The sequence below is a fragment of the Bubalus bubalis genome, chromosome 8, assembly GCF_019923935.1.
Source record: "Bubalus bubalis isolate 160015118507 breed Murrah chromosome 8, NDDB_SH_1, whole genome shotgun sequence".
Classification (NCBI taxonomy): domain Eukaryota; kingdom Metazoa; phylum Chordata; class Mammalia; order Artiodactyla; family Bovidae; genus Bubalus; species Bubalus bubalis.
Genome location: NC_059164.1, coordinates 79,784,034 through 79,807,971, shown reverse-complemented (window position 1 = coordinate 79,807,971; position 23,938 = coordinate 79,784,034). Strand labels below are relative to the sequence as shown.

At 39.2% G+C, this 23,938-nt stretch overlaps 1 protein-coding gene across 6 annotated transcripts in view; it reads left to right on the top strand.

Annotated features, from left to right (window-relative positions):
* Nucleotides 1–23,938, top strand: part of SUGCT (succinyl-CoA:glutarate-CoA transferase) — a 763,763-nt gene that overhangs the window by 651,697 nt on the left and 88,128 nt on the right. For 4 of the 6 annotated variants that reach the window (XM_025292055.3, XM_044946814.2, XM_025292046.3 and 1 more), the window contains one exon: nucleotides 2,704–2,767. In XM_025292055.3, coding sequence (XP_025147840.2) covers nucleotides 2,704–2,767 — 64 coding nt within the window. Of the gene's footprint in view, nucleotides 1–2,703; nucleotides 2,770–23,938 lie in introns of those variants that run through there. The other 2 variants (XM_025292053.3, XM_025292045.3) reach the window with 2 other exon arrangements.

Sequence of the window (23,938 nt, the reverse complement as noted above, 5' to 3'; positions counted from 1 at the left end):
CTTTATCATGCCCATCCTTGCATGAAATGTTCCCTTAATACCTCCACTTTTCTTGAAGAGCGCTCTAGTCTTTCCCATTCTGTTTTTTCCACATTCTTCATTCAAGAAGGCTTTATCTCTCTTTGCTATTCCCTGGAACTCTACTTTGAGTTGAGTATATCTTGCCCTTTCTCCTTTGCCTTTCACTTTTCTTCATCCCCCAGCTATTTGTGAAGACTCCTCAGAAAACCACTTTGTCTTCTTGCATTCTTTCTTCTTTGGGATGGTTTTGGTCACTGCCTCTTGTACAATGTTATGAACTTCTGTCCATGGTTCTTCAGACACTGTCTAGCAGGTCTAATCCCTTGAATCTATTTGTCTCCTTCACTGTATAATCATAATAGATTTGATCTAGGTCATACCTGAATGACTTAGTGGTTTTCCCTATTTCCTTAAATTTAAACCTGAATTTTCCAATAAGGAGCTGATGATCTGAGTCATGGTCAGCTCCAGCTCTTGTTTTGGCTAACTGTATAGAGCTTTTCCATCTTTGGTTGTAAAGGACATAATCAACCTGATTTTGGTTTTGACCATCTGGTGATATCCATGTGTAGAGTCATTTCTTGGATTGTTGGGAAAGGGTGTTTGCTATGACCAATGTGTTCCCTTGACAAAACTGTGAGCCTTTGCCCTGCTTCATTTTGTACTCCAAAGCCAAACTTGCATATTATTCAGAGTATCTCCTGACTTCCTTCTTTTGCATTCCAATCCCCTATGATGAAAAAGATATCTTTTTTTTTTTTTTTTTAAATTTTGGTGTTAGTTCTAGAAGGTGTTGTAGGCCTTCATGGAACCAGTCAACTTCAGCTTCTTTGGCATCAGTGGTTGGGGCATAAACTTGGATTACTGTGATGCTGAATGGTTTGCCTTGGAAACAAACTGAGATCATTCTGTCATTTTTGAGACTGTGCCTGAGTACTGCATTTCAGACTTTTGTTGACTACGAGGGCTACTCCATTTCTTCTAAGTAATTCTTGACCACAGTAGTAGATATAACTGTCATCTGAATTAAAGTAGCCCATTTATGTCCATTTTAGTTCACTGATTCCTAAGTTGTTGATGTTCAATCTTGCCATCTCCTACTTGACTATGTCCAATTTACCTTGATTTGTGGACCTAACATTCCAGGTTCCTATGCAATACTGTTCTTTACAGCACTGAACCTTACTTTCACCACAGACACTTCCACAACTGAGTGTTATTTCCACTTTGGTCCAGCTGCTTCATTCTTTCTGGAACTATAAGTAATTGCCTTTTGCTATTCCCCAGTAGCGTATTGGATACCTTCCAACCCAGGGGAGTCATCTTCTGGTGTCATATCTTTCTGCCTTTTCATACTGTTCATAGGGTTCTCGTGGCAAGAATACTTGCAATTTCCTCCTCCAGTGGACCAGGTTTTGTCAGAACTCTTCATTATGATCTGACCTGTCTGTCTTGGATGATCCTGCAGGGCATGGCTCATAGCTTCATTGAATTATGCAAGTCCCTTCGCCACAATAGGCTGTGATCCATGAAGGGGAGTAGCCAAATGATTCAGCATCAAGCCACCTTTCTGCTGGTTGGGCTCTGATAGAACACCCCTGTCCCAGTAACTGCCTTGACTCTTAACCCTGAGGTCAAGTCTACTTTGTTTTCTGGATGTGTGCTGTGCTAAGTCGCTTCAGTCATGTCTGACTCTTTGCAACCCTATGAACTGTAGTCCACCAGGCTCTGTCCTTGGGATTCTCTAGTTAAGAATACTGGAGTTGATTGCCATGCCCTCCTCCAGGGGATTTTCCCTACCCAGGGGTTGTCCCTGCTTCTCTTATGTCTCCTGCATTGACAGATGGGTGCTTTACTATTAGTGCCATCTGGGAAGACCCACTTTCTTGATGAGACACCAAATACCTTTCTTGGTCTAGTGCATGAAATTGAATCAGTCCTCCAGGATGGGGTTTCTGGCTTTTTTTCTCAGTTGCCCTAGTTTTCTCAGTTTGTCCTAGTTATAAAACCTGGTCTTATCAGTAAGGTCTTGTGACCACTGAGAACATCTTTGGTTTCAGTCTCCTGCTTAGGCCTCTGACTAGGGTCTACTCTAACCTGGGCTCCCTATCAGCTGGCTCTGCTCATGGCTTGTCACAGTGGCTTTGATTTGTCCACTTTATGTAGTCCCTGGGCCTCCTGAATATTCTGATTCACCTTTCAAACTGGACTGACTGCCCACACCTTCCACTGAAGAAATTTCTAGGAGCACATATGTACTACAGTAGGCTCCTCTGTTTCAGGTCCTGGTTCCTCTCATATTCTGTCTTTCTGCAGTTGACCTTGGTCCAATCCTGCTTGAGGTCATGGAGGAATAGGCTGAGCTTTAATATTTAGAGGATCAAAAATAGATGAAAGGGGGGAATCACACCCTGTATTTAAGAGCAAATAACATTTTTAAGACTAAGAAGACTATAAAAATGAAGTTGGCTAGGCCTTGAGTCTTCTAATTCTTTTTGGCTTCACTTGGTTTAATATAAAATGAAAACATTTTAACCTCAAATACTTTCAAGTTAATATTTCAAAAATCTCTGTTTTGTAATCATTTTTTTCAATGGATTGAATAGGTATCTTTCCACATCCCTTGAGATTAAAGATAAATTTACTTTGTAAGTTATTTTTCTCTCTTTTTTTACATTTTAGGTGTTACACAATGACCTCATTATGGAGATGAAGCATCCAACTGTGGGGAAAATATCAGTCCCAGGTTTGAAAATCTTTATTTTTCTTAACTCCTTTCTTCATAAATTTATTCCGTGTGCTGATATCTGTATGTAACCTATGAGCCTCCAAACAGCTTGTAAAGACATTATCCAGATTTTTTATTTTTGATAAAAGGGGAATCCTAGAATCATACCCACGAGCATGTTTGCTAAGGCTATAGACTTGTGTCTTCACTCTGATTGTCTGGATGACAAAAAGTACTTGTGTTACGTAACTCCATTCTGTGGAATCATGGATTCACATAAGTGTCGTATATCACTGCCAACAAATAGACGGCGATAGATGTGGAAAATATTATCAAATTGTACTTGGCTCATATGAGAATGAGAAAACAAGCCAGTCACCATAGAGGCGGTGTCCAAGCAAGGCCAGGGCATTTTTTTTTTTTTTTCTTCGCATACTATGGTTTAGTGTATGGATCTTAGCTTTGTTGAGATCAAAAAACCAAATGCTTTCAGTAAGTCCAGAATATATTGAATTTGTAGAAGTTGACTTATACCCAACAGACTCACTGAAGACATTTTGGCCTTAAGGTAAATGGACAAGTTTTTCAGGTCCAGGGAGTGTTCTCTTTCCAGTAGCCGGAAGCCTTAGGCCTAACTCTCAGAGTATTCAAATTGTAGCAACAGCTTGCAATCAACCCATCAGCCCCCACAGACCATACTTCTCTAGTAATCATGAAATTACTATTCCTCAGATCTGCTGTATCTGTTCTGGCCACTGCTGGAAAGCCCCTCCATGTACTTGTCCACTGAGTCCCTTTCTTTCCAAACTATGCACAAATCATTCCTTATTTTTTCTTTAATTCTAACAGAGAATGATAAAATTAGTTAGAATATAACTTTGGTTATTGTTTTCCTGAAACTATATCCTGTTTGCCTTGCTTGAAATTTGAGTGTTTCTCAAATCCCTCAGTCACCTCAGTCAAATGGCATAAGTGTTTACTTCTATAGGTATCAGATCTCATTTGTTGAATAACTGCTATTATTAAGTTGTTTTGGGGTATAATCTAATTATAAGATTTGGGAGCAGCTGGATAAAAATGTCCCAGAACAGATTAGACATGGCCACTGGCCAAACGAAAAGAATGAGAGGAGGGAAGTATGATGAATAAAGCATATTGGAGGAAATTCTGATATTCAAGAGTATACAGAACATTATATTGAATTAAGGGAGGTAAGTAAGATAGAGAGTAGGTATAAGTATATCAGAGATTGGGATCACATATTAACAGGGAAATGCTATTGGGTATGGGACTTCCCTGGTGGCTCAGTGGTAAAGAATACGCCTGCAATGCAGGGGATGTGGGTTAGATTGCTGGGTCAGGAAGATTCTCTGGAGATGGAAATGGCAACCCACTACAGTATTCTTGCCTGGGAAATCCCATGGACAGAGGAGCCTGGCAGGCTACTGTCCGTGGGGTCGCAAGAGTCAGACATGACTTAGCAACTAAACCACCAACACAGCTATGGGCTATAGAAAAGTAGTGAAAAAAACAGCATGTTGATAAAAGCTAAGAAAATTACTTATTCATTTATATAATTGAGCGTATATTATGTGCTGATAAAATTCTCAGATGTACAGCAATCTCTTTTAAATCTCCTTTTGGAGAATTTTATTTTTCTTTTAATTTTGATAGGACCTAGGCATCTTGTTGCTATGTCTATCTTATTGACTAATCTTATATTCTCTCTGTAGAATTATCAACAAAAGAGGTCCCAGACTTGAGGTGGAATGCATGTGTTTAGACTATTTTTGGAATTAGTATCTGAGTGTCTTTTGAGAGCAGCACATCTGGACTCCCCATGAAGGGAAGAGGCAATTCCACTCACAGACATCAGATAAAAAGTTACTATTCAGTGTGTCTCAGTGGGAGGCTACTCAGATAGGACAAGAGATATTAAATGCAAAGAGAATTTATCAGTAAACAATTAAATTTTTTTTCTGTGGGTTGTTATTTTCATTGATTTTATTTATCAGTGATAGTTCTGCATTTCTTTGTAAGGGTTGTCCTCATTGGAGACCTCATGAATGCCATAGAAATAGCTCAGATTTTCCCACAATGCCTCAATGCCATATTACCAAAACAGGTAATGTGAGTAGAGTTAAAAATGATTTTATGCTCCACTGTTTTCTAGTTAGCCAGTGGAGACACATTTTTTAATTCATTAAATGTAGCTCTACAGTTTCACATATATATCTGCATCTTTATACTTACAGTGACAATCATAATTAAAACTATTTATATGTCCTTTGTTATTAGTGAACCTCTTGTGAACAGTACTGAATTTTCTATACGTTGCACTTATTTGCTTGAAGGATTGTCTGTCTTAGTCATTACTAGAAACTTGTTTCTTGGAGAATAATATTTATGGCACCTTTTAAAGAGAGGTATAAAACCACAACATTCCCTCAGATTCTCATATTAGAATCTATAGGTCTAATATAGGTCTCCTATAGGTCCTCTATAGGAGACGCTAATTGATTAAAACCTTAAAACTACTAGTCCACCAATGTTGGGAACTTACAGGGATGGGAAATTATTTACCTCTTCAAAATTTCTTTTTGCTGCTTAAATCATTATTGTCAGCACTGAATACATTGTTCCAATATTTGTAAGCATTATCCATATTAAAATAAACCAAGTAGTATAGTCCAAACTGTCTCCTTTATTAATTTATATCTATTGTAACATGCTATCTTTTCATATCATTTCCCACTACCTCCAATCTCTAGTAAACAATTATGAAATTTAATTTGTGTATATGCATGTCAGAGTTAAAGCTTGCTAACTAGTTAATGTTCATGAATTATCAGTAAATGTGAGTTGTAGTTTTGCTAATACTTGTGTTCTTTTTCCATACATTGTTTGTTAAACTACTATCTCATTTGACCTTTATAGTCTATTTTACAGATAAAAGTAGAGGAAAAAACCTGATTATTAATTGGAGTAGAGTTGAGAAAATGCATCATGCCTCTCTTTGCCCAACTTGAGCCATCCGGTGTTCTGTGAGTCCCCAGTGAGTGGGGTAGTCGTTAGTTTTAGCTCACCGTTAGTTTAGTGACAGACATGTCATCACATTGGGCACAAGTTACTAATTTGCTCACAATTAACTAAGGTACCCTGGTTGAGTGATAAAACCTTAAACACACCCACATTCACAAACATAGCTCAAGTCACTAAGCCTACCATGTTCCACACACTCTATGATATTCTGGTAGTAAGGTTGTACCCAGGACAGGCCCAGTCACTCATGGAACTTACAGTTTGCCAGGGATTTTTTTTTTTTAATAATAAATTGAGAAAAATGAGATGGGCATTTCCACGGAGAACCAGAGGCAACAGCAGAATAATCTGAAAGCTCAGATGAGAGAGACCTCGCCTAGAGTGCAGGTCAGGAAAGCTGTCCCTGAAAGTGGAATATAGACAGACATCTGACTGATGACCAGTTGCCAGCTGGGCCAAACTGCTGTGGGCTAAGGGAGGGGTGTGGAGATGCTGAGCGAGGTGCTGGAGGAACTGAGACAGGGCTGGAATAGAGGTGACCCTGGAGAGGTAGCCAGAGGCCAGGACAATAACACCTCAAGAGGAGGTAATGATCACATTAGAGACAAGTCAAAATGTAAAGGAGATCTAGGCTGAGGTCTCACATCTCAACTACCTGAGCCGTGCGTGGAGGCAGGGTGGGGGTGGGGTGGTGGCAGCAGCGGGGTGGGAGAGACCTGGAGGAAGAGCTTGGGAAGAATCTCAAACCTATTTTTGGCAGATGCTTTCATTGACTGCTTTTAGGTGTGATTTCTAAAATGGTTCTAACTTCATGGAAATTTTTATTTTTCTTTTTTTAAAATTTTTGACCACACTGCATGGTATCTGGGATCTTAGTTCCCTGACCAAAGATTGAACCTGTGCCCCATGCAGTGGAAGCAAGGAGTCTCAACCACTAGACCACCAAAATTTTTTGTAAAACTTCTAATATCCTGAATTTTAAGCTTTGAAATTGAAAAAAATTTCATTTGTTAATTAGTGAAATGAAAAAAAGGACATTAAGTTTCATACCGCATTTCCTCAGTAAAAGGCCATCATATAAACATCATCTTATTTGTGACTTTAGTGGGAAGATCTTACATTAGTTCTCACATACGGAAGGAGTGCCACTTTCCACTGAGCACGTTCTCCATTTTCATCTTCTTGTGATTACCACTGGCTACTGGCCTTTTAGCCAAAAAGGAACACATTGTCCTTCCATGTACTGTGTAGGTGCCAAAACAGCCTTGGCGCTGAGTTCCAAACTTCAAAGGATGTCACTGAAATACAATTTGACACATAACTCTAAAGTTTCTCACCATAACTTGTTCCCAATACCTCCTGGTGAATGTGCGTGGTCGTTATTTGATTCTAATAGCACTTCTGGGAAGTATTTGAGGTGTGAGAAGGCACCAGTGTTCTATCCTACAAAATGATTTTAAATTGATTTACCTTTGTCTGCTGGTCCCCTGGTCTGTTTTCAGAAAGCAGCTTCAAGTTCTTTTAAATAAAATTTTCTTAACTTTTTTTCCCTCATAGTATTTTAATATTCATATTTGGAAACTGCAACAGTTTTTAGCTAGTGGGCGTTGGGTGCAAGAAGAACAGTCATTGCTATGAATTAATGTTGTTGTTGTTTAGTCACTAAGTCGTGTCGACTCTCTGTGACTCCCTGGACTGCAGCACCCCTGGCTTCCCTGTCCTTCACCATCTCTTGGAGTTATGAATTAATGTAGCTCAAACCAAATTATCGGAGTATTGACATTTGGATTTTATGGCTACTTTTTTAGAATTTGAATGTACGTCTTTATTTGATGATCAAACATACCGTATTTCTGAATGTCTTGCAAGACTTTTTTTTTTAATAAGTGATGATCTGAAACATCTTTCTTTTGTAAGCTCCTGAAGGGCAAAGACACTGTCATTTTAACACCTTTTATTCCAAGGTAGTACTTAACAGATGTTTTCTGGATGATGATTAGGATAAACAACTATTAGATGAAAAATAACTAAAATGACTTTTGACAATTTAAAGCAGTATGCGTTTTTTATGAACCGATTGGCTACCTATGCCAGCTACCTGAAAGAGATTTATTTTACATCTTTAGTTTGTTTCCAGTTTGAAGTACATATATTAATTGGAGTGACCACCTAGTATCTTGCCAGTTACAAATCTTCCTCTTCTGTGCTATACAAGGCTTTAACTTGCTTTTAAAAACTTACTTCTAGCTTTCTATCTTCCCTTTACAGAGAAAATTAGATGATGTTTCAGAAATCACAAATCCTCAAAGTTTAGTTAAATTACTATAATGGATAACAGCCGTGGGGAAAAGTTGTCACAAATCTTACTAGGGAAAAAGACAAAGAGGAACAAAAGTTTCAGCTTATATTCCTCCGTAAAGTTTAAATATGTTGGTCCTTATAAGGAATCCTAAGTAAAACCAATCTGAGAGTGAAAGGTGAGGTGTTATTTCTTCCAGGTAGGAAAATCTTTTAGATGACAACAGGAAGAGTATGTAAAGTTTTCACATTGTGTATAGTGTATAATCTATCTTCTAGAAAGAACATACTCCTTCGGGGACCAGGGCTAAGCTGTAAAAAAGAGGACAAAGATGAGAAGAAGGTTCTACAGTGTGTTAACAGCATGAGAGAAAGCTGGCAGGGAAGTGGGTTTTCAAATAGACTAGCCATGGTACTTCCCAAAGCCCTCAATTAGTTTTAACTTGATTAAACTCTTAACCCATGGCAATGCCCTGAGAGCTAAATAAATCAGCGTATTCTCAGATGATTTGACGTTGAGTGCCTGCAGCCTTCTCTGGAAGTCCCGATACAGTGAGGCAAGGTCTTAGACATTATTACCATTCAGTGAGAAATGAATAGCTAGAGTGACTTTCCTTCCTACGAGAGCAGGGAGGAAACAGGAGGAGGAAATAGCATCCCCAGGAATGTCTTTCCATCAGGAACTGGAGAAGCCCTAAGAGCCAAGTTACTGTCGCTGATATAACTTAGGGATCTCCATCAACGATGCTTATCTGTGCTGTGAGGAAGAAATATTTCGTGAGAGCTGGACTTTCATGCTCAGGGAATTTACGTTCCTGTTATTCAGAACCGGGAAAGTGGCCAAGATCTCAGTTGTTACTCTTCAACCATCCTCATCAACCCTGACACTAAGATAAGTGAATCTGACTAAAGGACCAGAAATTCATGTTACAAATTAGTCCTAAGTTATCAATGAAGTTCTGGGGTGCACAGTTATTTTCACGATTAGAAATTCATATTTCCAAATATGGCTAAAGAATTTTCCCAGATACCTACTTAATTGGACTTCTGCATTGGGGTGTTTTCTCAAGTGTCACTGTATGGAATGATCCTTGAGGTTAGAGGTGTATTTGACATCATCTGAGTTGACCACTGAATGTTGAAACAAATCTAGAAATCAAAGCAAAATAAAGGCATAAATCAAAACCACAGGGAAAGTGGAAGTTTCACTGATAGTACAGCAAGTTTTGTTATCTTTGTCTTGAAAGTTGAAACAGACATTTTCAGGGGTCAATTCTTGAGTCCTTGCTGCAATTGCTACTTTCAACTTTCATTGGGTACTCAGAGAAGTCTTTTTCTGGATCAAATTTAAATACTGAATTTATGATAGATCTTTCAAGAATAAATTAATTAAATGTAATTAGTCATGGGTCTCAAAGAGTCAGCCAGAACTGAGCAACTCAACTGAACTGAATTGAGGCATGTGAATTGGGCTTCCCTGGTGACTGAGATGGTAAAGAATCCACCTGCAATGCGGGAGACCTGGCTTCCATCCATGGATCGGGAAGATACCCTGGAGAAGGGAATGGCTACCCACCCCAGTATTCTTGCATGGGAAATCCCATGGACAGAGGACCCTTGTGGGCTGCAGTCCATGGAGTCACTAAGAGTCAGGCACGACTGAACGACTAAGCACAGGACATGCATGTGACACATGTACATTGGTTGGAGGAGTAAAATCAGACACTAAGTAATAACTAAATGCACAAGGCTTGAAATTATCTTTCAATTTGGACTTCCATGTTGTGGAGTTAACTTGGATAATTAAGAAGTGACATTAACTTTGCCTCCAAGTGGGCTTCAGGGTAGAGAAGTTGCTTGACCTCATTGCCAGGTTTATTTCCGACTGGAGAAGGTGACTTTAGTTCTCTCTGAAAGAGGAAAGGCTTGGTGCTCTTTCAGCATTGCCAGGTAGAAACTCTATGGTCCATGAAAAGATGGCAGTTGGGCTGAATGCCATGGGAAAATTGTTCTCCTTAAATCCGTTTCCTTAAGATGTCAAGATTAATTCTGTTAAGAAGACTTAAACATAAAAAAAAAATATCAGTAGAGTAAACCACCTTTTGATTTAAAAAGATTATAGTTGAATTTTGACTAGGCACACACTGAACTGTAAATACTAATAAGAAGTGTTGGTGGAGGCAAAGAAATGGTAGTGAAAGGGTTAAATAAGAACTTTCAGGGGACTTGCCTGGAGGTCCTGGTGGTTAAGACTTTTGCCTCCCAGTGGAGGGGATGCAAATTCAATTCCTGGTCCAGAGCTAAGATCCCACATGCCTTGTGCCCAAAAATACAAAACATAGAAGCAATATTGTAACAAATTCAATAAACACTTTAAATATGGTCCACATCAAAATAAAAAACAAAACACCTTAGATAAACCCTTCAGATAGTTAAACCTAACCAGTGGGTCATTTGCAATATCCCACTTATGCCATCACCTTCCAACTTTATGGATTTATTGGCATTGAACTGGGTCTGTGAGGTTCATTGCTTGTCTCCTTTTCAGCAGAAGTGAAGGCTGTCTTCTGTGTTAACTGTGTACTGACTTTTATGGAACCCTATCTCCCAGCAGTCATATCTTTATCTGGCATGGCATGAGCCATCACTGTGTCCCTGGGCTCATCCTTTGACTGAGATTAGGGCACTGCCTAGAGGAGGAGGCATGAGGGACCTTGAAGTGCTTTCCAACTTGTCCTTCATCAGAACATCATGTAAGTCACGGTGGCTGTGTAACGCTCCGAGTGGCTGACCTGTTAGACCTCCTCAGAACCCCGTGTCTATTGAAACTGTTCCTATGAACTCTATATTCCAGCTTATTGCTAGAAATTATGTTTTTCAAACAAGCAAAAAAAAAAAAAAAACACCTAGTTTTAATTAACTTAAAAATTAAGAAAAAGTACGAGACATCTGGGGAGATTTCAGAAGAGTATATGGTAAAATAAAAGCACCAAGATGCTTTAGCCACAGAAAGAGAAATACAACCCTACATAGATTTAAAAAAATATTCTCAACAGTTTACATCCCATAAACTTGTAATGAACTGCTTTCTCTTTGTTGCTGGGCCTTAAAGTTAATATGTGACCTTAAGTAACTGACTTGACCTTTTAGTGCCTTTTCTTGCTTTCATGGGATTGATCTTTGCATTCTTTTAGTTTAAAAGAAAAATATAATTTACATTGGTGCATATAAATGCCTTTTGTGAATAGATTTTAATAACATCATTGCATGTGGACCATTCAAATTTGAAACAGAGGAATGTATGCCTTGTCTATATGTACTATATAGATGAGTTGTTTGTGCATATGATTTATTTAAGCTCTAGAAAAATTCTGTAAGCCATACATTATTATGTCCATTTTATGGGATGAGAAAATTGAGATTTACTAAGTGTTACAGCAGCAATTGGAATCCAGGTCTGAACATGTCTGAAATCTGTCCTCTTTTTTCCCATTTCCTACTGTCTCCTAAAGTTGAGCCAAAAAAGAAAGTTGAACCAGTTATTGAATTTTTTTATCTTACAACTTTAGTCTCTAGTCTAAAGACTGATTAATATATTTTACAAGTTTCATTTAAAGATGAGCTTGGAAATGTGTTTAAGAATGTTTAAATTTCAGTAATTTAAACTTAGATTGAGCTTCCCTCCTTTAGGGATTAAGTTTGTTTTTTAGTCTATTATTATGTTTCTATGAAAAAAGGTCCACTAGCAAATACATTGTTAGGCCATTTCAGTATTCTCAAGAGCATATAAGTGTAAATGCACCAAAACATGTGGATTACATTTCCCTCAAGTTGTACTATTTTCACACATTAACAGAAAAGCAGTTTGAAAGGGGGAGAAAAAGAGAAATGTTTGGGAAATATATGCACATTTCAGTTATCAAAAGACCCACGGTGCTAAGCTGCCACCTTGACTTACCCAGATTTCTCATCTTTGCAGTGATCTGTCCTTGCTACATGGGCAGATTTCTTCTTGCTGACTGGCGGCTGGTTTTGTTTCCAAGTTCAAGCCAATTCCCTTCGAGCAACTTTAATTAACCTGCAAACAGTGTTGTGTTGATATAAGAATGTTACCATGATTTGTTTTCAAGTGAGTGGTTGATACTACGGCCAGAGCAAGAATTTAAAAATTAGGGACTTCCCTGGTGGTTCTGCCTGCAATGCAGGAGACTGGGGTTCAATCCCTGGGTCAGGAAGATTCACTGGAGAAGGAAATGGCAACCTACTCCAGTATGGACAGAGGAGCCTGGCAGGCTACAGTCCACAGGGTCTCAAGAGTCAGACACAACTTAGTGATTACCCCCCACCACCACCTGATGGTCCAGTGAATAAGACTCCATGCTTCCACTGCATGGAGCACAGGTTCAATCCCTGGTTGGGGAACCAAGATCCCCCATGCCACATGGGGAGGCCAAAAAAAAAAAAAATGGTGACAAATTCTGTATGATTCCACTTATATGAGAGACTTAGAGTAGTTAAGTTCATAGAGACAGAAAGGAGAAAGGTTGTTGCCCAGGACTAGGTGGGGAGGAATGGAGAATTAGGGTTTAATGGATAAAGAGTCTTGGTTGGGGAAGATGGGAAAGTTCTGGGGATGGATGGTGGTAATGGTTACAACAGTGTGAATGTACTTAATGCCACAGAATTGCACACATATGAAAAAGGTGGAAATGATACACTTTATGTTACATATATTATTGCAATAAAATACAAGATTGCTAGAAAAAATTAGCTAACTTCTAGGCTGTTTTCCCATTTGCATGTGTTGTACATGTGTGGTATAGAGTGGAGTGTGTTTGGGCTTCATCAGGGGAATCTGAATACAAACCCAGCTCTACAAGAAATGGTTGGAGACACTAGACAGCTTTCCTAATCTGTCTCAATAACATCTGTCTTCTCTGTTATATGAAGATCAAGCACTTCTTCACTTACGATAATTAAATAATAATACATGCTAAAGGCTCAGTGAGTAGGAGTAAGTGGAAGTTTATTGATTATCATAGATAATCAATAAACTCAGAGCAGTATCTACAGTAGCCATGACTCTTGGGGGAAAATAAAACGAGCCACACGATTAGTTATTTTTCAAACATGGAACATTGGAAGAATCATGCATATTTCTCTAAAGAGATAGAGTTTTTTTTAAATTTGTTTTTTGATTTGTTCAACTTTTGTTGAACAAACATTTCTCTACCATCTACTCTGTGCCAAGTGCTGACTGACAAGGAGCTTGTCTAATGAGGCATTTGGCAGTGACCAATCAGGTGAGTCACAGTGGCAATATGGAAATCCTGGGACTCTCACTGCCAGTTGTGTGTTGGGCCAAACCAGCCCCTTTATCTTCCAGCTTTGAAGCTCTTGGATAAATATGTTGTCTGCAGAGTCAGTAGATACCACAGCCATGTGAGCGTGTCCTCCAAAAACAGCCTTGTGCTAGACAGATCACTCAGGTGACAAGAGGGATTCAGAGATCATAGACAAGAACGTAACAGCTTGTTTAGGGAAAATGAGAGGAAAACCACAATATGGTGCAGCATTTCCAAAATACACTCTGCAGAAACTACTTTCTTGAAGTCTTCATAGATATCTCACCAAGAAATGACTCTTGTCCCAACAAGTTTGGGAAGCTGCCTTAAACAAAGGTCTGTGGATTTTCTTTACTTAGACGTTTCTCAGATCCATTAACATTCTAAGATAGCTTTGAGTCTTTAAGAGGGAGATGTCAAGTTTCCCTAACTTATTTGACAATGGAGCCATTTTCTTTCCAGAACTCTTACTAAGATCCCATGGAAAAGCATGTTGTGGGTCACCACACTGAGAACATGTGTATCTTGGAGCCACATGGAACAGATTGTAATGGTCATTCACTAGAAAAATTAGCTAGTTGACACTAACAAAGGGTGAGACAGCCAAAATAGAAAGCTGCCCATCTTCTGAGGATAAGAATTTTTCTTGTTTCTTAGCTCAAGGGACCAAGGAAGGCGTGAGGAATATCAGGAGGGGTTTCTTTTCCCTATGAGGTCTGAACACCTATGAACACTGGGCAGGAGAGAATCCACCAGGAGTGTGGGTGTCTGGGTGGTCCAGTGGCTGTATTTGGGGAGGGAGTGCTTCACTCCAAGTTGGCTCAGCTCCCACTCATGAGCACCTCTTTCCAAGGCATTAATAATGGAAATGGATTGAGGGCAACACCGAAGTGCAGATCAAAAACAGCTCCCAAGGTGATGCTCTTGCACTAGAAGCAGAAACTATCCTGGGATCTAAAGAAATTGCTTAAGAAGAAAATACTTTCTCTTCATTGAGCCTCAGGAAAGCTACATTAGTAGAATCCTGCACAATGGTTCATACTCTCACTTAGAAAATGGAGTTGATTAAGTGGAAGGAAAATTTTAAAATGTGACAAAGATGATGAGGTGATTAAGGGTAGGGTTTAAGTACAAGATGTGGAGAATTTAAGATGTATGACTGAGTAGCGATGACAGCGGGGTATATGATAGCTGCCTATAAATACCCAATTAATTGCCTAATGTGGCAAATGAGAAGAAACAGGCTTTAAGCACCAAAAGGAAAGCTGGATTTGAAGTCTATTAGAGAAACAGTATTTACCACTAAGGATGATTTGACTGCCATCAAAGGGAAGTCAGTGGAGTTATTTGGGTAAAGATTCAGGATGAAACTTTTCTTTCCTATATCCTGGTGTCAACCAAGCTTTTTTTTTTCCTTTAAAAAGGATGCACACATTTTCATGTTTCTTAGAAGCAGAAATCGAAGAATAGAGCACAATATTTAATTTGCTCCAGGATGTTGTGAACTGGTCACAACATTTAGGATTGCTTCAAGACTCTACACGTGTTTTCCCTTAAACTGAATTATAGCAATATCCTTGCTGGTTAGAATCACAGAAAATCTATGCATTATGTTACACTGTGTGTGGAGATACACTTTGTGATGTAAAATGTAATAAGGATTGTTGTTCCGTTGCTAAGTCATGTCCAACTCACTTCAACCCCATGGAGTGCAGCACGCCAGGCTTCCCTGTCCTTCACTATCCCCTGGAGTTTGCTCAAACTCATGTCCATTGAGTCAGTGATGCCATGCAACCATTTCCTCCTCTGTCGTCCTCTTCTTCTGCCCTCAATCTTTCCCAGCATCAGGGTCTTTTCCAGTGAGTAATAAGGATAGTTACCATCAAGAGCAGGTGATGAAACTTGCTAACACTTTTGACTCTGCATTAAGTGCTTTTCATATAACAGATTCTAATCTTTCTATTGCCACTCAGAGAGATGTTGGTATCCCCATTTTACAGATGAGCAAACTGAGCCTCAGAGAAATTAAATAACATGACCGAGGTCACACAACCAGTAAGTGGCAGTGAGTTTGCATTCAATTGTGAGTGACTCAAAAATCCATGCCCTCTTATTGCGATGCTATGCTGCCTCCTGAAGGCATTTTTGATCATCACTTTTATAAACTTGAGACCAATGGCTTAGTATATAGGAAGCACCTCTGAGAATGAAACAGTTTGCTTCTGTTTGAGAGCAGGTAGTCACAGGAGCATTATCCATGCTTAACCCAGGCAGGGCCGTGGCTCAGCTTCAGCAAACAGCTTGGCCGGGGCTACGCAGTGAATGGAGCAGACAGGGCTGGAAGGTAGTTGGTCCTAGCTCCCGGCACATGCAGAGCTGGTGTATGGAAGAGCTCCGTCAGATCTCAGAAACAGCATCCAGATTTGATTATAACTTCTCTGTGTTGTCTTTGAAGCTTTTTTGTTATTTCTTCCCTTGCCTTGCAGAGTTTAGATTTATTTTCACATAAACAGAAATGATTCCTCCTTTCTGAGCACTTCATTGTTGGTGGCATTGTGGAATGTCCCAGGAAAGGGGAAACGGGGCCAATTAGAAAGGAGAAATTTCTCTTCGGCTTGCATGTTTATACGAAAATGCCAAAGCCACCAGCTGTTACAATAGCAGGCCTCGTGTAAGTCCTCTTCCAACTGTCCTGCAGCACACATACAGCAGGGGGAGATAAATCCAGTAGATTTATCTGCTCCCCCCACCAAAGAGTCATCCTGTACTCAGGAGTTTTACAGGAAATATGCACCTTGGTATCCTGTTTGTTTCAGTTTAGAAGTTCCCAAATTACAAGCATGGAAATGACAATTCAGATGTTATTTTTTCTCTATTAAACACCTTACCTCAGCTTACTACAAGGGTATTTTCCTTCAATAGAATGTAGGCTGAAAAAAAAAATTAATTTCACATTCCTATTTATAGGACATTTGAGACAAACAGCCATCAATGTTACTGTTACCTCATTCTCCTTTTTTAGCCATCAGGACTGACTGCTTATGTCTTTTGCATTCATGGAACGCATTTCAAACCTAAGGAATTCAGTTCCATAGCAGGACCTTAGCAGAGATGATATATATCATCTTGTTTGGCTATCTTTATAATGCTTTCTTCTTTTCTTAAAAAAATATAAATGGTGTATTAGGACTGATGGAAAAACCAGGTCTGACAGGAAGGTTTTAAAAAAGTAAGTTACCTAAACAATTCTTCTGGAATCATTCAAGAGAGTAGGGTGGAGTAGGCTTTCAAAGCAAAACAATATAATCCTGAAGATTGTATTTTTAAATGAAATTTAATTGGAGGCGTTTCACTGAATTGAATCTGTTAAGGCATCTACCCCGTGAGTGCTTCCGGCGGAGGCAACCCCAGGCCTATTTCCCTCCCCTGTGGCCTGGAGTCCAAGGCGAGCTGCCAGTTTCATGGACAGGAGCATGGCTACTGCCCGGACTCTTGCCCACGTCTCCAGATCAGACTACAGGCTGTGGCAGCATGCTCTTTCAGAGGAGAGAACTTCTCCTTGGTGGTGCTGCAGGCTCATCGTTCTCTATTGTTCCAATTTTATTTGTTTTTAAATTACTACTGGAGTGTAGTTGATTTACAATGCTGTTAGTTTCAGGTGTACAGTGCGCTGTGTGCTAAGCTGTGTCAGTCATGTCTGACTCTTGGTGACCCCCTGGACTGTAGCCCACCAGACTCCTGTCCTTGGGATTTTCCAGGCAAGAACACTGGAGTGGGTTGTCATTCCCTTCTCCAGGGGATCTTTCCAACCCAGAGATCAAATTGCATCTTTTGCCTCTCGCTTTGACAGGCAGGCTGTTTATCACTAGTGCCAGCTGTACAGTAAAGTGAATCAATTATAAGTATACTTATATGCAGTCCTATTAAGATTCTTTTCCCATGTAGATCATTACAGAACATTGAGAAGAGTTCCCTGTGCTATACATTAGGTCCTTATTCAGTTCAGTTCAGTTCAGTTGCTCAGTCGTGTCCGACTATTTGCGACCCCATGAATCACAGCACGCCAGGCCTCCCTGTCCATCACCATCTCCCCCAGTTCACTCAAACTCACATCCATCGAGTCGGTGATGCCATCCAGCCATCTCATCCCCTTTTCCTCCTGCCCCCAATCCCTCCCAGCATCAGAGTCTTTTCCAATGAGTCAACTCTTCGCATGAGGTGGCCAAAGTACTGGAGTTTCAGCTTTAGCATCATTCCTTCCAAAGAAATCCCAGGGCTGATCTCCTTCAGAATGGACTGGTTGGATCTCCTTGCAGTCCAAGGGACTCTCAAGAGTCTCCTCCAACACCACAGCTCAAAACCATCAATTCTTTGGCTCTCAGCCTTCTTCACAGTCCAACTCTCACATCCATACATGACCAGAGGAAAAACCATAGCCTTGACTAGATGGACCTTTGTTGGCAAAGTCATGTCTATGCTTTTGAATATGCTATCTAGGTTGGTCATAACTTTCCTTCCAAGGAGTAAGCGTCTTTTAATTTCATGGCTGCAGTCACCATCTGTGGTGATTTTGGAGCCCCCAAAAATAAAGTCTGACACTGTTTCCACTGTTTCATCTATTTCCCATGAAGTGATGGGACCGGATGCCATGATCTTCGTTTTCTGAATGTTGAGCTTTAAGCCAACTTTTTCACTCTCCACTTTCACTTTCATCAAGAGGCTCTTGAGTTCCTCTTCACTTTCTGCCATAAGGGTGGTGTCATCTGCATATCTGAGGTTATTGATATTTCTCCCGGCAATCTTGATTCCAGCTTGTGCTTCTTCCAGTCCAGCGTTTCTCATGATGTACTCTGCATATAAGTTAAATAAACAGGGTGACAATATACAGCCTTGATGTACTCCTTTTCCTATTTGGAACCAGTCTGTTGTTCCATGTCCAGTTCTAACTGTTGCTTCCTAACCTGCATACAGATTTTTCAAGAGGCAGGTCAGGTGGTCTGGTAGTCCCATCTCTTTCAGAATTTTCTACAGTTTATTGTGATCCACCCAGTCAAAGGCTTTGGCATAGTCAATAAAGCAGAAATAGATGTTTTTCTGGAACTCTTGCTTTTTCCATGATCCAACGGATGTTGGCAACTTGATCTCTGGTTCCTCTGCCTTTTCTAAAACCAGCGTGAACATCAGGAAGTTCACAGTTCACGTATTGCTGAAGCCTGGGTTGGAGAATTTTGAGCATTACTTTACTAGCATGTGAGATGAGTGCAATTGTGCGGTAATTTGAGCATTCTTTGGCATTGCCTTTCTTTGGGATTGGAATGAAAACTGATCTTTTCCAGTCCTGTGGCCACTGCTGAGTTTTCCAAATTTGCTGGCATATTGAGTGCAGCACTTTCACAGCATCATCTTTCAGGATTTGAAAGAGCTCAACTGGAATTCTATCACCTCCACTGGCTTTGTTCATAGTGATGCTTTCTAAGGCCCACTTGACTTCACATTCCAGGATGTCTGGCTCTAGGTGAGTGATCACACCATCGTGATTATCTGGGTCGTGAAGATCTTTTTTGTACAGTTCTTCTGTGTATTCTTGCCACCTCTTCTTAATATCTTCTGCTTCTGTTAGGTCCATACCATTTCTGTCCTTTATTGAGCCCATCTTTGCATGAAATGTTCCCCTGGTATCTCTAATTTTCTTGAAGAGATCTCTAGTCTTTCCCATTCTGTTGTTTTCCTCTATTTCTTTGCATTGATCGCTGAGGAAGGCTTTCTTATCTCTTCTTTCTATTCTTTCTGACTCTGCATTCAGATGTTTATATCTTTCATTTTCTCCTTTGCTTTTAGCTTCTCTTCTTTTCCCAGCTATTTATAAGGCCTCCCAGAGAGCCATTTTGCTTTTTTGCATTTCTTTTCCATGGGGATGGTTTTGATCCCTGTCAGGTGTACAATGTCAGGAACCTCATTCCTTATTATTTATCTATATATTTTATATACAGTAGTGTGTTTATATGTCATTCTCACAATTATTCTCACAATTTATCCCTTTCCCCCTTCCCCCTTGGTAAACATAAATTTGTTTTCTACGTGTATGACTCCATTTCTGTTTTGTAAATATATCATATGAATTTTAGAAGTTCTTTGTTCTCATGGTAGCTCAAATTATAATCAAAATGGCACCTTGGTGTTTCTCAGTCTTTTTTTGCCTGCAGATAGCAGTAGGATCTCTGAGTCTTCAGAAAGTATGACAGCTTACTCCATATTTGGCATTGGAGATCCAACGAGTTTTAACAATGAATGCCTCTTCATTTGCACTGAATGACAAACAATATTCTTCCTGGTCTATTTTCCTACATCTTGAATTGTGAAATTATCTAGTAAGGCCAAAAAAAAAAAAAGGTGTTATTTAAAACACATTAGTCTTAAAGCTATAAGAACTCCAAACCAAAGGTAGTTATTCTAGTTGAAATAACAAGATATTTTCTATGACACTGGATCCTTTTCACTAAAACAACAACAACAACAAAACACTAAACCAAACATTGCTTGAAGATAATTCTTGGGCTCTTTGCATTCAGTCATTCCCCAAACCCTCTGCCTGGGATCCAGATGCTTTTGAGGGCAGGATGTTTTTGTAAAAAAAAGAAACCCCAAAACTGTGTGTTTCCCTTGAAATAAAAAGTAACCAACTTACTTTTAGGCCTTCACATCATCCATTTAAATATTTGAGACTAAAGAAAAATGAACTTTAGAATCAGAAGCTTCTGAACTGATAGAAAAAGCAAATTTGACTTCTCTTTATCATTAGCTTCCATTGTCTTTATTTAAAGGAATATGGGGGTAATAACAAAGAAAACTAAAGGAAGGCAAATAAAGAGGGAACAACTGGAATTTTTGGTGAAAAAATAGAATAAATGCGTATATTTGAACAGTTTCTGAAATGACTTAAATCTTCCACTTCTGTCAACCAATGCAGCTTCTCTTGTACACAGAGAAACGCTCTGACAGCTCAGCTTCTTCCGGTGCTTTTCTTGAATATCAAGCATCACCCTCTAAGTTTTCAGCCATGTATTTTCTTTGGACCACTCTTCTTTGTGCTTATTAAATACTTCACATATATGAAAGGAAATGTCAACATTTAAACTTTCCCATGAGGTGGGAGAAAGAAAAAAGTTTATTTCAATGCTCTTCTACTTAAACATGTGGAACTCTGTTATAACATCATTTTTTATTTTTGCAATGGAATATATGGTTGACATCTAAAATGTGGTTGAAACCATGACCTGCTCCCCTCCCCCCAAAAAAGTCTAAAAAGCAATCTATACTGTCCACAGACAAATCCTGGTGTTACAACAAAATTCACTTTTGTGTTTTTATATTATAGGTATTATGCCTGTTGTTTCCCCCACCCAAATCTACGTTCCTGCAAATTCTAATGTCAATTTATTTTGTTTTCTAATAAGAATGTCAATCTCAGTATGTTAGTGAGAATTAAGCCTTTGAAATATACTTTTTTCTTCTACAACACTCTGTTAAGACTGCTGGATTATTTGAAAGTATGTCAGCTTTTTTATATCTTAAAAAATTTTTTTTTAATTTTTAAATTTTATATTGGAGTATATTTGATTTATAATGTTGTGTTAGTTTCAGGTATACAGCAGAGTGAGGTAGTTATACATATACATATGTATAACTTTTCCCATATAGGTTATTGCAGAATATTGAATAAAGTTTCCCATACTATACAATAGGTCCTCGCTGATTATATTACGTATATAGCAGTGTATATGTTAATCCCAACCTCCTAGCTTTTTCTTCCTTCCACCTTTTCCATTTGGTAGCCATAGTTAGTTTCAAAGTCTGTGAGTCTGTTTCTATTTTGTAAATAAATTCCTTTGTATCATTTTCTTAAATTCCATATATAAGTAATATCATATGATATTTTTCTTTCTCTGTCTGGAAAATCTGTCAGTTTTAGACTTTAGCAGATACATATATTTTGAGCGGATGTACAAAAATACATATACATATTTTTATTAACATAAGTAGTCCAATCCTATACTTATGGCTTATATATCCAATTTGAAGTGTGTGAGCATTTATGCGACCCATTTTAAAATGTTTTGTAAAATATTTTAAGTATTACACAAATGTCAGTTATTATTTTTATATATGTGAGGTCTACTTTGTGCTGGGGGAAATTCAGTGATATTGGCTGGAGGCAAGAGACTGAATAAAGTAGTATAGGCTGAGAACTGGATTCCATACTTAAGGGAAACCTTATTTTAGTTATGATGATTCTATAATACAATTAGCAATATCTCTACCTCTAAGTGAGAATTGTTTGAATATGTTTTATCTGCCTTATTTACTTATTAAATGCTTTTGAAAATGTTTCAGTGACTTAAGACTTCAAGTCTGTATTTCACAAAGAGAAAAATTTACCTAAACTATAAGACTAAAAACAGTTTAGTAGAGATTAACCTAACTTTTTTCTTTTTAATAACATAGATGGTCTCTTCATAGAACTCATAATAAAAAGTATAGTATTAATTCCTGTACTTGGGAAAAAACCCTCCTTATGTACTTCTATACACACAAGCTATGTCTATAGAATGTAAATTGTATGATACGAAAAAGAAAACTATGCTATTCATAAACCTTAGCCACCCCCAAAACTATCTTAATGGTGTATTTTAAAAATGCCATTAGTCCAAAAGATCTTTCATTGATCCCTGGATCTTACATCAAACTACAGAGCAGACTAGCAGGATTGGTTGCCATAGCGGGATGGGGCATCCCAATGACATAAGAACTTGGACTTGACCCGTCACACATGGGTGTGGATCAGAGGAATGGCAGGGGACAGCCTGTGCATGGGCTATGGAGAGGATGCCAACCCATCAAGAGGGGCATGATGACTGGTAAATACAGTGTGACTCATTGGTTAAGAATCTGCCTGCCAATGCAGGAGACATAGGGTCAGTCCCTGGGTTGGGAAGATCCCGAGGAGGAGGAAATGGCAATCCACTTCAGTGTTCTTGCCTGGGAAATCCTATGGACAGAGGAACCTGGTGGACTACGGTCAGTGTTTGTGTTAGTTGATCAGTCATATCCTTCTCTTTGCGACCCCATGGACTGCAATGCACCAGGCTCCTCTGTCCATGGAATTCTCTAAGCAAGAGTATCAGAGTGGGTAGCCATTCCCTTCTCCAGGGGATCTTCTTGACCCAGGAATTGAACCCAGGTCTCCTGCACTGAGGGCAGATTCTTTACCATCTGAGCCCTCAGGGAAGCCATATCTTGAAAGCCCCAAATCCTGCGGGCAGAGGAACCTAGTGGGCTACAGGACTGCAAAAGAGTAGGATATGACTTAGTGACTAAACAACAACAACATTTACCTAGAGATGGCAAGGGGACCTGACAGAAAATGCAAACAGAAATGGTAGGTTCAAGGAACATCACAGAACCCTAACAAAGAGTATGCAGTGGATCCCATGTACATCCTTCTGCTTGGCAAGGCCTCAGTCACAGGGTTGGTATTCAGAAACAGAACTCACATCCTGGCATAAGAAAGAAGAAGGCAAGAACAAGATGGAATCATTGATTTTTCCCATATTCTGTGAAGACAAGTTTGTCAAAATGGTTTTAAGGACAGAACAAAGCTCCCGGGGAGAAGACAGAAACTACTCTTCATAACTTGAGCAAAAGCTGAGACTTGGCTTCAGGAAAGAGTCAGCTTTACTCTGGTGAGGCTCATTTCAGACTTCTGACCTCCAGAAATGTAATAGAATAAATTTGGGTTGTTTTAAGTCATTAACTTTGAGATCATTTGTTACAGTGGCAACAGGAAACTAAACCTTTCTTTAGACTTTGTCTGGAATTTTGTTTGAAGCCTAAACAAGCTAGGCAAGGCCCAAAATGAATAAGTCAATGAAAGAAATATAGTTGTCCACTCCCTTCCCCCAATACCAGTTGTAGATTCTTGGATTGAGCCTTATATAAAGTTGCTCCTTTATAATGGAATTTTTCCTTTTTAATTTACATATGTTTTGGAATGATTTTTATGTATGCATGTCTGCATGCTAAGTCCCTTCAGTCATGCCTGACTCTTTGTGACCCTTATGGACTGTAGCCCACCAGGCTCCTCTGTCCATGGGGTTCTCTAGGCAAGAATACTGGAGTGAGTAGCCATTCCCTCCTCCAGGGATCTTCCCAACCCTGGGATCAAACCTGTGTCTCCAGCATTGCCAGTGGATTCTTTACTGCTGAGCCACCAAGGAAGCCCTTCTGCTTGTGTAATTAAATCCAAACTTATTAGCATGCTGATCAAGCCTGCTACTTGCCCATCTACTTCCTTCCTGAACCCCTGTCATGCTGAACTTAGCAAGTTTCCTTAAAGCACCATTCTACTTTGCCTCTATTATTTTGCATGTGTTGTTTCCTCTGGAGTGAACAGCTTTTATTTTCTGTCTTTCCTGGATAACTTCTACTCAGCTGAATCAGGATTATG